The sequence below is a fragment of the Littorina saxatilis genome, linkage group LG8 (genome assembly GCF_037325665.1).
Source record: "Littorina saxatilis isolate snail1 linkage group LG8, US_GU_Lsax_2.0, whole genome shotgun sequence".
NCBI lineage: Eukaryota > Metazoa > Mollusca > Gastropoda > Littorinimorpha > Littorinidae > Littorina > Littorina saxatilis.
The window spans coordinates 62,484,839-62,499,082 of NC_090252.1; the positions used below are offsets into that span (position 1 = coordinate 62,484,839).

General features: G+C 44.0%; 1 protein-coding gene and 1 long non-coding RNA gene across 3 annotated transcripts in view; both read left to right on the forward strand.

Moving 5' to 3' along the window:
• LOC138974056 (PR domain zinc finger protein 10-like) overlaps positions 1-14,244 on the forward strand; it is a 46,510-nt gene that overhangs the window by 29,864 nt on the left and 2,402 nt on the right. For both annotated transcript variants that reach the window (XM_070346766.1, XM_070346767.1), the window contains exons 19-21: positions 11,573-11,761; positions 12,140-12,355; positions 12,576-12,899. In XM_070346766.1, coding sequence (XP_070202867.1) covers positions 11,573-11,761; positions 12,140-12,355; positions 12,576-12,899 — 729 coding nt within the window. The remainder of the gene's footprint in view (positions 1-11,572; positions 11,762-12,139; positions 12,356-12,575; positions 12,900-14,244) is intronic.
• On the forward strand, positions 128-2,766 carry LOC138974055 (uncharacterized). The gene is made up of 3 exons (XR_011458279.1): positions 128-267; positions 929-1,021; positions 2,017-2,766. It is a non-coding gene; the product is annotated as an uncharacterized lncRNA (long non-coding RNA).

A 14,244-nucleotide genomic window follows, 5' to 3' on the forward strand; every position in this document is an offset into this window, starting at 1 on the left:
TAACTAGAAACGAAAATTCTGAGTGACCTCCCTTGATCGCCAAGGGACATTACTCTCAGTCTCAAACTTTTCACTGTGGAACTGGAATCGAAATTAAAAAAAGTTTCTGTAACAGTTTTTAACACGCTAGCAACTTCAAAGTCAGTGTGACTGCTGATACATGTATAAGATAACATGCTACACTTCAGCATATCAGGAATACACACTACAGATCTTGTGACGCTGAGGCGAATGGCAAATGGAACTTTCAGCACTGAAGAAATTCAGGTAATGTTGATTGTTGTGATTCATAGTTCACGATCCGTTGGCATTGTGATTGTTGATTTATTTTTCATACGAGTCACAAATATCAAAGCAATATCATGCATAACGATTGGAAAGGTGGATTTCTCTCTCTTTCTTTCCTGCCTTCTGTCTCTTTCTTTCTCTGTTTCAGTCTCTCTCTGTGTCTTTCTGTCTCTAGACTCTCTGTTACTGAGCTTACTCTCTCTCTCTCTCTCTGAGTCTCTCTCTCTCTCTCTCTCTCTCTCTCTCTCTCTCTCTCTCTCTCTCTCTCTCTCTCTCTCTCTCTCTCTCTCTCTCTCTCTCTCTCAATCTGATACTTTCTCTCTCTCTCAATCTGATACTTTCCACACATGTGCACCCAGGGCACTTACTGTTCAATCTTACAGCTTCAGGTCAAATGCATTACTGTACAGTAAATTTATAAGAGATCTCAGGAGAGGCATGGGGAGTAATTTTCGAAAATGATCTATTCAAAGACACTTAAAACAAGGTTTGAATGACAACTGCTCTCTCCCTCCCCCCCCCCCCCCCCCCCCCCCCCATTCCCACTCTCTATCTCTCTGTCTTCATTAACAAGTAAAGATTTGAGTGTGTTTAGACTATTGTAATTAATGCAATTCACACATCAATGCTTTCATTGCAGGGTGGGAGGAATTACCATGAGGATGGAACAGAAAGCATTCACAGGGATGTAAACTACAAGGTACAACCCCGACATTCTGGCTGTTGAGGCCAAGTAAGTGTGTGTCACTGTGTGTGTCACTGTGTGTGTGTGTGTGTGTGTGTGTGTTTGCAGGTAAAATCCTTGTTTAGGCCCAAAAAAAAAATTGTCTGTTTAGGGTAACCCGACCGACCCTATCGATTTGGCGCCGACCCAAAAACTTTTTTTTTATTTAAAAAAAAAAAAAAAAAAAGAGGTAAAAAGAGGTAAAAATGCTAAAAAGAGACATTTGGCGTTTCTTTCTCTCCCTTTCTCTCTGTTTTATTTATACGTTAGTTTTGAAACATGTATTCATCAAATATAAGAAGTGAATGTTCAGCCAACATAGCATTTACACACACACACACACACACACACACACAAAAAAAAAAATTTACCTACCTACCGACCCTACTTTTTTTAGTCATGTTACCCTAAACAGACAATTTTTTTTTGGCCTTAACGCTAAGATGAATGTTCCAGCAGTCATATTATTATATAACAGAAAATCATATTTGAGAGAAGGCAGTGTTATTGTCAGGCCTCAGCATAGGGTCATTGATACATGTAATTCTTGGCTGGTCGGCCATCACATCATTTCGACATGTAGGAGGTCTTCTGACAGAACAATTTGTTGTAGCTGGGACATCTTTACCTATACATATTTTTAGTCAAGGTCCAACTGACATTCCATTGTCTGGGGAACATTTTTGGGAAGGTGTTCTGTGTGTGTGTAGGTGGGGTGGGGGTGGACGGGTGGGTAGGGCTGTTGTCCGTGCCAGGCAGCATTGACATAGAGCATTTCATTCAAACACAGAATGATGCTATCAAAGTTAGCAAATTCACAGAAGTAAATTCAACAATATTGGCATAATGATAATGCAAAGACAATTTAAACCTTATTTACCTTCAGTTCTATGTTCAGCAAAGAACACCAACAAAGAAGACATAATTATAGTGTTTACACTGAAGTTCTCAAATAACACTGAATTCTTTATGTTTTAAGATTGTTGCATTCTTTGTCTTTGCAGGTGTCATAGCATGTGGAGCAGATCTTCAAAGTCGCCTATTGCAGACATGTCATCGTCTGCACTGGTTGTATCAACAACTTTTTCCATGGCTACTGCTGCAGATTTAACAAATATATCGTCTGCTGCAAATTCAACAACTTCTGTGTCTGTTGCTGCTGCAAACTTAACAACTTCTGTGTCTGCTCCTGCTTAAAATTCAACAATTCTTGTTGACTGGTGCTGCTGCAAAGTGAATGACTTCTTTGTTTGCTGCTGTAGATTTAACAAGTATATCGTCTGCTGCAAATTCAACAACTTTTTTGTCTGCTGCTGCTCCTGCTGCAAACTTAACAACTTCTGTGTCTGCTCCTGCTTAAAATTCAACAATTCTTGTTGTCTGGAGCTGCTGCAAAGTGAATGACTTCTTTGTGTGCTGCTGCAGATTTAACAAATATATATCGTCTGCTGTAAATTCAACAACTTCTTTGTCTGCTGCAGATACTACACATTCAACAACTTCTGTGTCTGCTCCTGCTTCAAATTCAACAATTCTTTTTATCTGCTGCTGCAAAGTGAGCGACTTCTTCCTCTGCTGGTGGTGTTGCAAATAACCTCATATTTCCTTGTCTCTTGTGGCATCATTTTGGATGTATAATATATATATCTGCAAAGAACTTTTTAAACCCAAAAGATGGAATAGAATTGGTAAATTTCTAGGTACAGAACCTAAAAGTGTGGTATATATATCCAAACTCACTTCTAGAAACTTTAGAACTGATTCAACTTTTGACATTTTTATCGTGGTTTTATTTTTTATTTTTTATTTTGTGGAAATATCAAGGAATGATGAATAAATGTTTACAACATATTGTCAAAACATGTTTCTAATGGTTTTATTTATTTTTCTTGTTTTGTTTTATGTTAGCATGTACACTCTTTGGCTCAAAATATGAGACCTGGCCAGTACCATCCTTGCAATGAGACAGAGATAAAAAAAATAAAAAATCAACAGCCTGCATGCTCTCCGGATTAAGTAATACAACAAGATCATATAGCGTTAGCTGCAAAGTTAACCGTTCTCACCAAAAACCTTTTTCAAACTTTGATTTGACTTTACATGTTGGTGTTTGCTTGTCTTTTTTTAACATGGTTTTAGCTACATATATAACACTACAACAACAGCAGACAGAAAAGACTATGGGAAATGCATCTTCAAATAAGAAAAAAATTTAAAAAGCAAAATAAAAAATTAAATAAAATTATTTTCCTTATGATTCGTTTGATTATGTTTTTTGGGGGGTTCTTTTTATATTTAGTCAAGTTTTGACTAAATATTTTAACATCGAGGGGGAATCGAAACGAGGGTCGTGGTGTATGTGCGTGTGTGTGTGTGTCTGTGTGTGTGTGTGTGTAGAGCGATTCAGACTAAACTACTGGACCGATCTTTATGAAATTTGACATGAGAGTTCCTGGGTATGAAATCCCCATACGTTTTTTTCATTTTTTTGATAAATGTCTTTGATGACGTCATATCCGGCTTTTCGTGAAAGTTGAGGCGGCACTGTCACGCCCTCATTTTTCAACCAAATTGGTTCAAATTTTGGTCAAGTATTCTTCGACGAAGCCCGGGGTTCGGTATTGCATTTCAGCTTGGTGGCTTAAAAATTAATTAATGACTTTGGTCATTAAAAATCGGAAAATTGTAAAAAAAAATAAAAATTTATAAAACGATCCAAATTTACGTTTATCTTATTCTCCATCATTTGCTGATTCCAAAAACATATAAATATGTTATATTCGGATTAAAAACAAGCTCTGAAAATTAAATATATAAAAATTATTATCAAAATTAAATGGTCCAAATCAATTTAAAAACACTTTCATCTTATTCCTTGTCGGTTCCTGATTCCAAAAACATATAGATATGATATGTTTGGATTAAAAACACGCTCAGAAAGTTAAAACAAAGAGAGGTACAGAAAAGCGTGCTATCCTTCTTAGCGCAACTACTACCCCGCTCTTCTTGTCAATTTCACTGCCTTTCCCATGAGCGGTGGACTGACGATGCTACGAGTATACGGTCTTGCTGAAAAATGGCAGCTACTTGACTAAATATTGTATTTTCGCCTTACGCGACTTGTTAATGTTTGCACTCAACGTGAAAAATACGTTCAAACAGCCATTGTATTATACTTTTATTTTGGTCAAATTGATATTAGCGGTAAACGTTAAATTAACGTTAATTTAACGTTATATTATGGTTTTATTTTGGTTGAATTAACGTTAAATGTTAACGTTAATTTAACGTTTATCTTGATGAGCAAACTAACCTAAATCTAACGTTAATTTAAGGTTAGCCATAAAACATGAAATAAACGTTAGCCATAAAACATAAAACTAACGTTAATTTAACGTTACATTATGGTAATTTTTTTTTATTATTTTTTTTTTACAAATACATTTTTTTTAAAACGTTTGTTTTTGATATAATATGTCAATTGTATTTTTTTTACATTTTTATTTTGTTTTTATTTTTTTTTTCAAATTTTCTTGGGTTGCTTGTTATTGTTAATGTCAATGTTACCACCACAACAATAACAACATTTTTTTTTGTTTTTTTTGTTGCTTTTGCTTTGATTTTGAACGATTATGTGTCAACGTTTATTTAACGTTTTTTTAACGTTTCAGTGCAAACTGTTTTTGTTTTTGTTTTCGGGCAAACGTTAGATTAACGTTTGAAATTGGTTTGATTTTGAACGGTTTCGTGCCAACGTTTATTTAACGTTATTTTAACGTTTCAATGCAAACCGTTTTATATTGGTTTTCAGGCAAACGTTAAATTAACGTTTAAAAATGGTTTGATATTGAACGGTTATGTGTAAACGTTTATTTAACGTTATTTTAACGTTTCAATGCAAACCGTTTTATATTGGTTTTCAGGCAAACGTTAAATTAACGTTTAAAAATGGTTTGATATTGAACGGTTATGTGTAAACGTTTATTTAACGTTATTTTAACGTTTCAATGCAAACCGTTTTATATTGGTTTTCAGGCAAACGTTAAATTAACGTTTAAAAAAGGTTTGCCATGAAAACGGTTTGCTTGCTAACGTTAATTTAACGTTAATTTAACGTTTGCTTTAGAACCGTTTTTCTGCTAACGTTAATTTAACGTTAATTTAACGTTTAATGCTAACCGTAAACCAAAATCTAACCATGCAAACGTTAAATTAACGTTAAATTAACGTTAGCATGCTATCAGGGGAAAGAGTACGAGATGCCGAAGCAGATGATTAGTGTTTGTAGTGGGATGGGGGTGGGAGTGAAAGAGTACGAGATGCTGAGAGAGGACACAATAACAACAAACTAGGGTAGGACTGAGACCAGTGCTGCCTCTCTATGCTACACAAGACATCAGCAGAAAAGTCTTTACCCACGATGACTGAGATTGTGTGGATCTTTGTGTAACAGCCTCTTCGTTTTATGTGTGTTATTATCAGCCAAGGTGTAGAAAAGATCGCTATAGATATCGCCATGGTTGCTATCGTCGTCGTACTGGAACTATAGCGTAACTCAATTCTTGGCGATTTTGATGTTTTTGTGCTTTCGACTAAGTAAATCATTCTCCATGAGAAATATTGTCTAAAGTCCAATTGACAATACATGATGGACAATACATGATTAAATTACATATCTTATCCCAACTCACATACAGCAATTTACTTCAGTTTAGTGCTAGGACGCTGAATAGCATCGCCTTGGTAACAAGGGGAGGTCACCCTAAAAAAGAGCTACCTTGACCCCTTAACAGGACAAAGTCACACGTGACTTCCTGACCTTGCCGCCATCTTTGAATCATTCCATCTTCAGCGGTCCGTGTCTACAGACGTGTTTTGATTTTGCTCCGGCTTTCAGCCGGTTTGTCTGACTTCTGCCTTTGTCAGACCCTGCCTTGGTACTTGCACACGGTCCCTCTGCTCCTACTGTGTGTTTGGGTGAGCTTTTTTGTCGTTTGTTATCGTTTTGTGACTTAGGTTTGGTTGAGTACTTAGCTTTGTTTACTTTTTTTCCGTTCGCCATGTCGGATAAGGAAAGATTAAAAATGCTAAGTCAGTGGCCGAGCCTTCTCCCACAAAGAAGCCTTCTCGTAAGTCGTAGGGTCGGCAGGTTAAGCTTTGATTTAAGTCACAGATCCTTGACTAAATCCTCGTTTGATGTTGCGTTAGACTTACCTAATTCTCCGGCTATGCCTAGTTTGCCTTCAGCTGCTTCACCGGTCTTGTCCGGTTCAGGTCCTGTTAGCGAGAAGCAGGATGTTTATGCTATTTTGCACTCCTTGAGTGCTCAGATATCCTCTCTTTCAGCCGAGTTTTCGTCTACCAAGGCTGAGATGTGTCTTTGCCTTCCGGTGTGGGAGGTGTGCGTTCCCTTGCCAGGGTGTGCGTTCCGCCTTCCCTTACGTCCGCTGACGTTCACGCCTCGTTTGATGGCAGCCGTGGTGTTTCCCTGCTGCGTTCCCAGGCCTCTTGGACTGACGACGATCAAGGTATTTATACTTCGCCAGTAACCGGGTTCTCCGGCCAAAACGAAGTGCGTGGTTTGGAGAGAGTAGCCACACCGGTTCGTGTGCGCGAAAGCTTAGGCCCTCGGTCTACGTAGTTCCGATCGAGTGAACTTCTAGATCGAGGGAAAAGCCCAGACACGCGTTCGGTCTCTGACCGAACAGGGGAAGTGCGTCCTCCGACACTCCCTAGAGGAGCGGTTGGTGCGGCAGCACAGCTTTCACAGCTTTCCCCGCTTCCGCCTTACAGGCAGGAAGCAGTCCCTAGAGACGTACCGCTTGGGTATAAAATCCCTCGTGGGCGTCTCTTCCGGGCGACACTTCGTCGGACTATGGTAGTCACGGCGGAAGTGTCTTGCCTGACTTCACGGAAGTGAGGGACTACGAGTCGGATTTTGGCACTTCCGTCCAGGGTGACGAAGATGTCAACTTCCGCATACCGACTAAGCTTCCGCAAGCTCTGGCTTTAGCGGAGGAAGTGGCTTCACGGTATTTTGAGGAGGGGGTGACATTCCCCGCTTCCGCCCTCTGGGCAGGAAAGCAGTCCCTAGGGACACACTGCTTGGGTATCGCATCCCTCGTGTGTCGTCTCTTCTGGGTGACGCTTCGCCTGACTATTGTAGTCAGGGCGGAAGTTCGTTGCCTTGTTGCACGGATGTGCGGGATTATGAGTCGGATTTTGGTGCTTCTGTTCAGGTTGACGAAGATGCCAACTTCCGTGTACTGGTTGAACTTCCGCTAGCACTGGCTTTGGCGGCGGAAGTTACTTCACGGTAGTTCGAGGAGGGTGCGGCAACACTTGTAGGTTTGTTGCCCAACCTCCTTCCGCTTTGGGGGATTCCCGTTCTGCGAAGGACTGGAAACAGCAGTTCCGTTTTCGGAAATTCCCGTTGGTAGCGTTTGAGCTGTCTATGCTACTGACTACTGGGCAGTATGGCGGTGCGTTTCACGCTGTACCGTGGTTAACAGCACAAGGTCTGGCTCCTGATTCAGCGCAGCCTTACCGTGCTTCTTTGTGTTTAGCCTCAGCTTTGCCTGCTGGTTTGGCTAAGAAGTTTACACTGCTGCATAATTCAGTCAATTTGATTGGCTCGTTTGCCTTGCCTCGTTCCACTTTTCCGGAACTTGCAGTCCTTAGGCAAGATGATACAGCAGAGACAGAGTAGTCCCGTTTTCGGAGAATTCTCTTTTGTCTTTGGAGTATCTGGCTTACGCTTGCTTGAGTTATCGTCTCTCTCTGAGACTTTGCAGAGATCTCTGTCGAGATTGATCGCGTCGTCATTAGACTCATTCAGGTTTCGTGACGATGCGGTAGAGAAAGTTGTCACTATTCTGGTAGGGAAGACAGCTACAGTAGAACAGTATGTTATACTGAGTCCTCTTTCTTGTCTCTGGGGGAATAAGCACATGATCTTTTCAAGTTATCCTCTGTTTCGGAAACTTTGCAAGATTTTTTTATAGAGCTCTATCTTCTCTGCTCTTGTTAACTTCGAGTTTCGTCGTGACGCACGGGAGAAGGATGTCATGTCGCTTCTAGCTACTTTGGCTAAAGTCTTTTGAACAGCGGAGCCTCCCAGCGCTTTTCTTGGCACATTGCTTGGCTCAGGTTGCAAACAAGAGGCGGATCTACTCCGCTCTTTGCTTTTTGTGGCTCATCTTCTGGGAGAAGCTGTGATCTGCGTCGGCTGGCCACATTTGGCCTTTATTTAGGCAAGATACGAAGCTAAGCAAACAAACATTGGGTTAAACCCTCTGCCTTAGGCAGCTTCGCGGTGTGTACGCCCATCTTTGGTGCGGCATACCTCTTATTTTTCACCTTCTAGGGTGAAGTTGCTAAGGCCTCAATTTTTGTTTTTTGCCTCTGTGGCGAAAAACAAGGCAAGCTGTTTAAACTATCTCAGCTTTTACGGCTTACGGAATTGCGCTTTCTCATCAGGGTCATAAGCTTTGGTTTCCGACAAGTCGACAGAACATGTCCAAATTTTGGGCTCACATTCTGACTAAATTTTTAGGCTCACTGAGCCATTGCTCGTAACCTCTCAGTCGGAACTTTTCCGGCTAAGCCTACCTCTTGAGGCAGTGGCTTCTGTCAGCGACTTTCGCTGCGCAGCACAAAGGACTCGCAGGAATTCCTTAGTTTCAGCTTTTCTTTCTAAGAGGTTACGGAAAGAACTAAACACCATCATGTGGCTAAGCCTAGGTTTGGCACAGACGTTTTTAGCATTGGGGTTGTTTTTCTTCCACACGCAAAGACATACACCGTCGGTTGGCGGGTACGCCCTTCACAGAGAAGGGTGGACAGGTTGCAAAGTCTGTTTCGTACTCTGTCCTTGATAAAGAAAGCGGCTGTACGTGTTCTGACCTCTCTTCTTGGCCAAATGGAATCGATGGCCACTCTTGTGCCCTTAGGCAGAGTCCACAAGCGGCCATTTCAGGCTGCCCTGAGTTCGCTGTGGAAGCCTTCTCTTCAGGGCTGGGAGACAGTAGTCTCTCTTGAAAGCTGGTTTCGGCACACAACGAGGCAGTGGCTGCTCCCTGGGATTTCACAGGGAGTGCCAATCTCGTTTGCCCCCCCCGGACGAGTTTCTGTTCACAGACGCGTCTATGGAGGGCTGGGGTGCCCATCTTTCTGTTCACACTGCGTCAGGTCTGTGGAACGAGACGCAGAGTGGGGGGCACATTAATGCCCTAGAGTTAGAGGCTGTTTTCCTGGGACTCCAATCGTTTCTGTCTATGGTCAGGAACGAACAAATTGGGGTTCGCACAGACAACACGACCATGGCGGCCTATATCAACAAACAGGGAGGCACTTTGTCTCTCGCTCTTTCTGTCAGGTCAGGTCAGATTCTTGCCTGGGGCAGCCAGCACCTTATTCTGTTGTCAGCGAAGTACATCCCAGGCAAACTCAACGTTCTTGCGGACTACCTCAGTCGCCCGTCGCGTACGATGCACACGGAGTAGACTCTGACTCATCAGGTCCTACAACGTCTGGGTGGCATTTCAGCAAGCCTACAGTCAATCTGTTTGTGACAGGATTCTCCTGCAGGTTTCAGGTCTTTGTCTCCCCCTTTCCAGACCCAGAGGGGAGGGAAACAGACGCCCTCGAAGTAAACTGGTCGCGTCTGATAGCCTATGCTTTCCCCCTGTTTCATCTCTTGGGAAAGGTTCTCAGGAAGGCGGAGCGGGGACAGCCTTGCTTGGTGTTGGTGGCCCCTTGGTGGCCCAGCCAACATTGGTTCCCCGTCCTCCTTCGCCTCGCAGACGGCCCTCCCTTCTTTCTAGGTCGCTGCGCCGTTCTGGCTCCTCAGACGCTACTTTAGGCTTTGTCCAAAAGGCCCACAGGGAATCGACCAGCACTGTTTATGCGTCACACTGGTCAGCTTGGACAAAGTGGTGCTCGGAGAATGGAGTTACTGCTACTTCTCCTCGCTCTATGCATGTAGCAAATCATCTCTCGTGTTTGGCTCCTCAGGGCTTGGCTCCTTCTTTTTTGAGAGTCAGGCGCTCAGCCATTTCTTCTACTCTGAAGCAATTAGGGCATAGCATTAACCTGGGCGGTGTAATTGATAGTGTTCTTAAGGGGGCAGCGATTGGTTTTACGAAGGCTAAGTCCCCTCTTCCCGTGGGGACTTATTTTTTTGGTACGCAAGTTTCTAGCCTCTTCGGATTTCGAACCTTTAACTTCAGCGAGCTTAGATAACTTGACTCGTAAAGCCTTGTTCCTCGTTTTGTTAGCCTCTGCCGTAGAGGCAGTGAGGTGCACGCTCTTTCAGGCCTGGCTAAGGATATTTCTTTTGAGAGCTATGGCTCTTTTGTTTTAAGATTTCGGCCGGGGTTTCCTTGCCGAAAACCAAAAACATGGTCTGTCCTCCTCTGTTATTCGCATTCCTCCTTTAAGTGGGATTCTTGCGTCTGGTGACCCTGATATGGTCAATTGTCCTGTTCGTACTCTTACCAGCTACTTATCCCGTACCACGCCTTTTAGGTCTAGGGACCAAAAACTGCTCTTCATCTCAGTTTACACTGAAAGGAGCAAGGATTTGTCGCGGGTCACTTTGGTAAGATGGGTCTCTACGCTTATTAAACAAGCGTATGCGTGGTGGCACAGACAAGTTGGGATTGGGCATTCTGTCCTTCCTAGGAAGTTGTCAAGAACTCATGAAGCCAGAGCCTGGGCTACTTCTCTGGCAGTCCTCCGCCCAGGCGTGCTGGCAGAGGTCCGACGCTGCCTACTGGAAATCGCAGGGCGTCTTCATCAACTTTTACCTGCGAGATGTGGCCAGCACTCGTCATGATGGCAGTAGCTCCCTACCAGCCATTGTCGCTGCTGGACAAGTGGAATTTTGTTTTCCCACCTCCTTCATTAGCATTCTGCTGTATGTGAGTTGGGATAAGATATGTAATTTAATTGAAAATTTTAATCTAAATTTTAATTTGATTATATACTCACATAGTGGATACCCGCCCTCCTGCCCCGCTTTTGGGGTTTTATGGGGTTTTTTCCTAAAAAAGAGGGAAATTTTTCTATGTTCGCTTTCGATTGAATGATTCAAAGATGGCGGCAAGGTCAGGAAGTCACGTGTGACTTTGTCCTGTTAAGGGGTCAAGGTAGCTCTTTTTTAGGGTGACCTCCCCTTGTTACCAAGGCGATGCTATTCAGCGTCCTAGCACTAAACTGAAGTAAATTGCTGTATGTGAGTTGGGTAAGTATATAATCAAATTAAAATTTAGATTAAAATTTTCAATTTAACATTCTGTTATCTTTCTATCCATACCAGGTAGAAATAAATATAAACACTATTTCATAATGATAAAAAAAATCAGTTTTGGCCTTCTGTTGAAAAGCTGTCTCAAATGCGTTACGCCAAAATTCCTAGACGACGTCAATGTGTTTCTTACACAGAGGTTCTTGTTGTTCCTTTGCATCTTGTCTTCCTGTTGTGCTGTCAAACTGCAGAAAAGATGGCCATGGTTCCCACACGTTCTCAAAGTACAGTGGTTGTGTTGTGTGTGTCAGGTGGCGCCGAGCGAGTACCAGCGCTTCATCTACAAGTGCCACACGTGCATGCTGGGATTCAAGCGGCGCGGCATGCTGGTCAACCACCTCAACAAGCGCCACCCCAACGTCAAGCCCGAGTCCGTGCATGAGTTGAGTCTGCCCATCCTAAAACAGCAACGAGATTACTTCTGTCAGCACTGCGACAAGGTGTGTGTGTTGGGGGGGGAGGGGGGGGGGTATGTATGGGTGTGGGTGGGGGGTTGGGTTGGGTGGGTGTTGGGGGTAGCGCCGTACTGTATGGCAGCTCGCTTTCCCCAGAAAGCAGCCGGGATATCCATGAGGGTAACCTCACAGAACTATACAGGTGTGAGTATATTTGTGTGTGTGGGATGGGGGTGTTTGTGTGTGGGTGGGTGTGTGTTGGTGTGTTTGTGTGTGGGTGGGTGTGTGTGTGTGTGAACTATATATGATCATGGCTGTGTTGTGGTGAGTTGTATTGTATTGCATTGTATTGCATTGTATTGTATTGTTTAATTGTGACAGGTGAGTTGTATTGTATTGTATTGTATTGTTTAACTGTGACAGGTGTACAAATCGAGCTCTAAGCGCAAGGCGCATATCCTGAAGAATCACCCGGGCGCGGAACTGCCGGCCAGCAGTCGCAAGAAGCCGCTGGAGCAGATACCGACGCCAGGCCTCGTGAACCAGACGTTCTCACAGACCACGGGCTCCATCACCACCATGCCGCACGGCTGTGAGTTCTGTCACAAACAGTACGCCAGCAAGGCCAAGCTCATGCAGGTACATGTGTGTGTGTGGGGTTGTGTTTTCTTTTTCTTTTGGGGGGGGGGGGGGGGGTGCTACTCGGGAGGGATGGGTTGGTAGTGGAGGGGGGGGGGGGGGATCATACTAATGGAAAGGAGAGTTAGTGCAGGGTATTAGTGCGTGTGCGTGTAGGACTTTCTAGTGTTTAAATCTAAGGAATAAAAAATTGACATACGATTGTTATCGTTCCTTGCAGCACCAGAGAAAGCTCCACCCCGACCTGGTCCCGGCGGCACAGGAGCGGCGCAAGTCGGGTGTGGACAGCAAGGGCGACCTCAACATCATGGACATCACCGTCACCGAGGACGGAGCCGCCGTGCCCATCGAGCGTTACGAGGACATCATCGTCGCCGCGCCCAACGCCAACGGAGACATCCCTCAGGCTGACCTATTGACCCAGGCCATGACGGAGCTCATCAGCTCGCATGATTTCCGCCCGGGGAGCAATATCACGGTGCACACGCCCGACACCATCCAGCTCAGTCGCTTTGTTACCGGCGCTGGGCCCACCTTGTTACAGGTAGGTTGGGCGCTGTGTGTTGTTAAGACATGTTTAACGTTCACCGAGCTACCTTGGCCCTGGATGACCCAGAGCCTCACAAAATTCTCTGTATCTCTGAAACTATTGGGAGTTTTTGATTGAAACTTCATGTAATCTCCAAACACCATAGGATACTCCCATCGACTTATTTCTCAAGGATTATCTTTGTCAACAACCAAATAAACAATGATGTTAATTTAACTGGACAGTCCGGATGATGTGGGTTGTAGGCGAACCATATGAAATCAAAGACGGATTTTACGATGTTTATCCCTAATCATATGGCGTGGGCCGTGTACGACCCATGCTCTGCAAAGAGTTTATCCCTATTCAGATGATGGGTTGAATCCTTCTTCTAAACTATGGGTGATACTCGACCCACATCATCCGGACGGTCGTGTAAAATCCCAAGCGTGATCTGGTGAAGGTTAATGGTCTCAGATTCCACTGAGTCATCAGAATGGTCTCAGACTCCACTGAGTCATCAGAATGGTCTCTGACTCCACTGAGTCATCAGAATGGTCTCTGACTCCACTGAGTCATCAGAATGGTCTCTGACTCCACTGAGTCATCAGAATGGTCTCTGACTCCACTGAGTCATCAGAATGGTCTCTGACTCCACTGAGTCATCAGAATGGTCTCAGATTCCACTGAGTCATCAGAATGGTCTCAGACTCCACTGAGTCATCAGAATGGTATCTGACTCCACTGAGTCATCAGAATGGTCTCAGACTCCACTGAGTCATCAGAATGGTCTCAGACTCCACTGAGTCATCAGAATGGTCTCAGACTCCACTGAGTCATCAGAATGGTCTCAGACTCCACTGAGTCATCAGAATGGTCTCTGACTCCACTGAGTCATCAGAATGGTCTCAGACTCCACTGAGTCATCAGAATGGTCTCAGACTCCACTGAGTCATCAGAATGGTCTCAGACTCCACTGAGTCATCAGAATGGTCTCAGACTCCACTGAGTCATCAGAATGGTCTCAGACTCCACTGAGTCATCAGAATGGTCTCAGACTCCACTGAGTCATCAGAATGGTCTCTGACTCCACTGAGTCATCAGAATGGTCTCTGACTCCACTGAGTCATCAGAATGGTCTCAGATTCCACTGAGTCATCAGAATGGTCTCAGATTCCACTGAGTCATCAGAATGGTCTCAGACTCCACTGAGTCATCAGAATGGTCTCTGACTCCACTGAGTCATCAGAATGGTCTCTGACTCCACTGAGTCATCAGAATGGTCTCTGACTCCACTGAGTCATCAGAATGGTCTCTGACTCCACTGAGTCATCAGAATGGTCTCTGACTCCACTGAGTC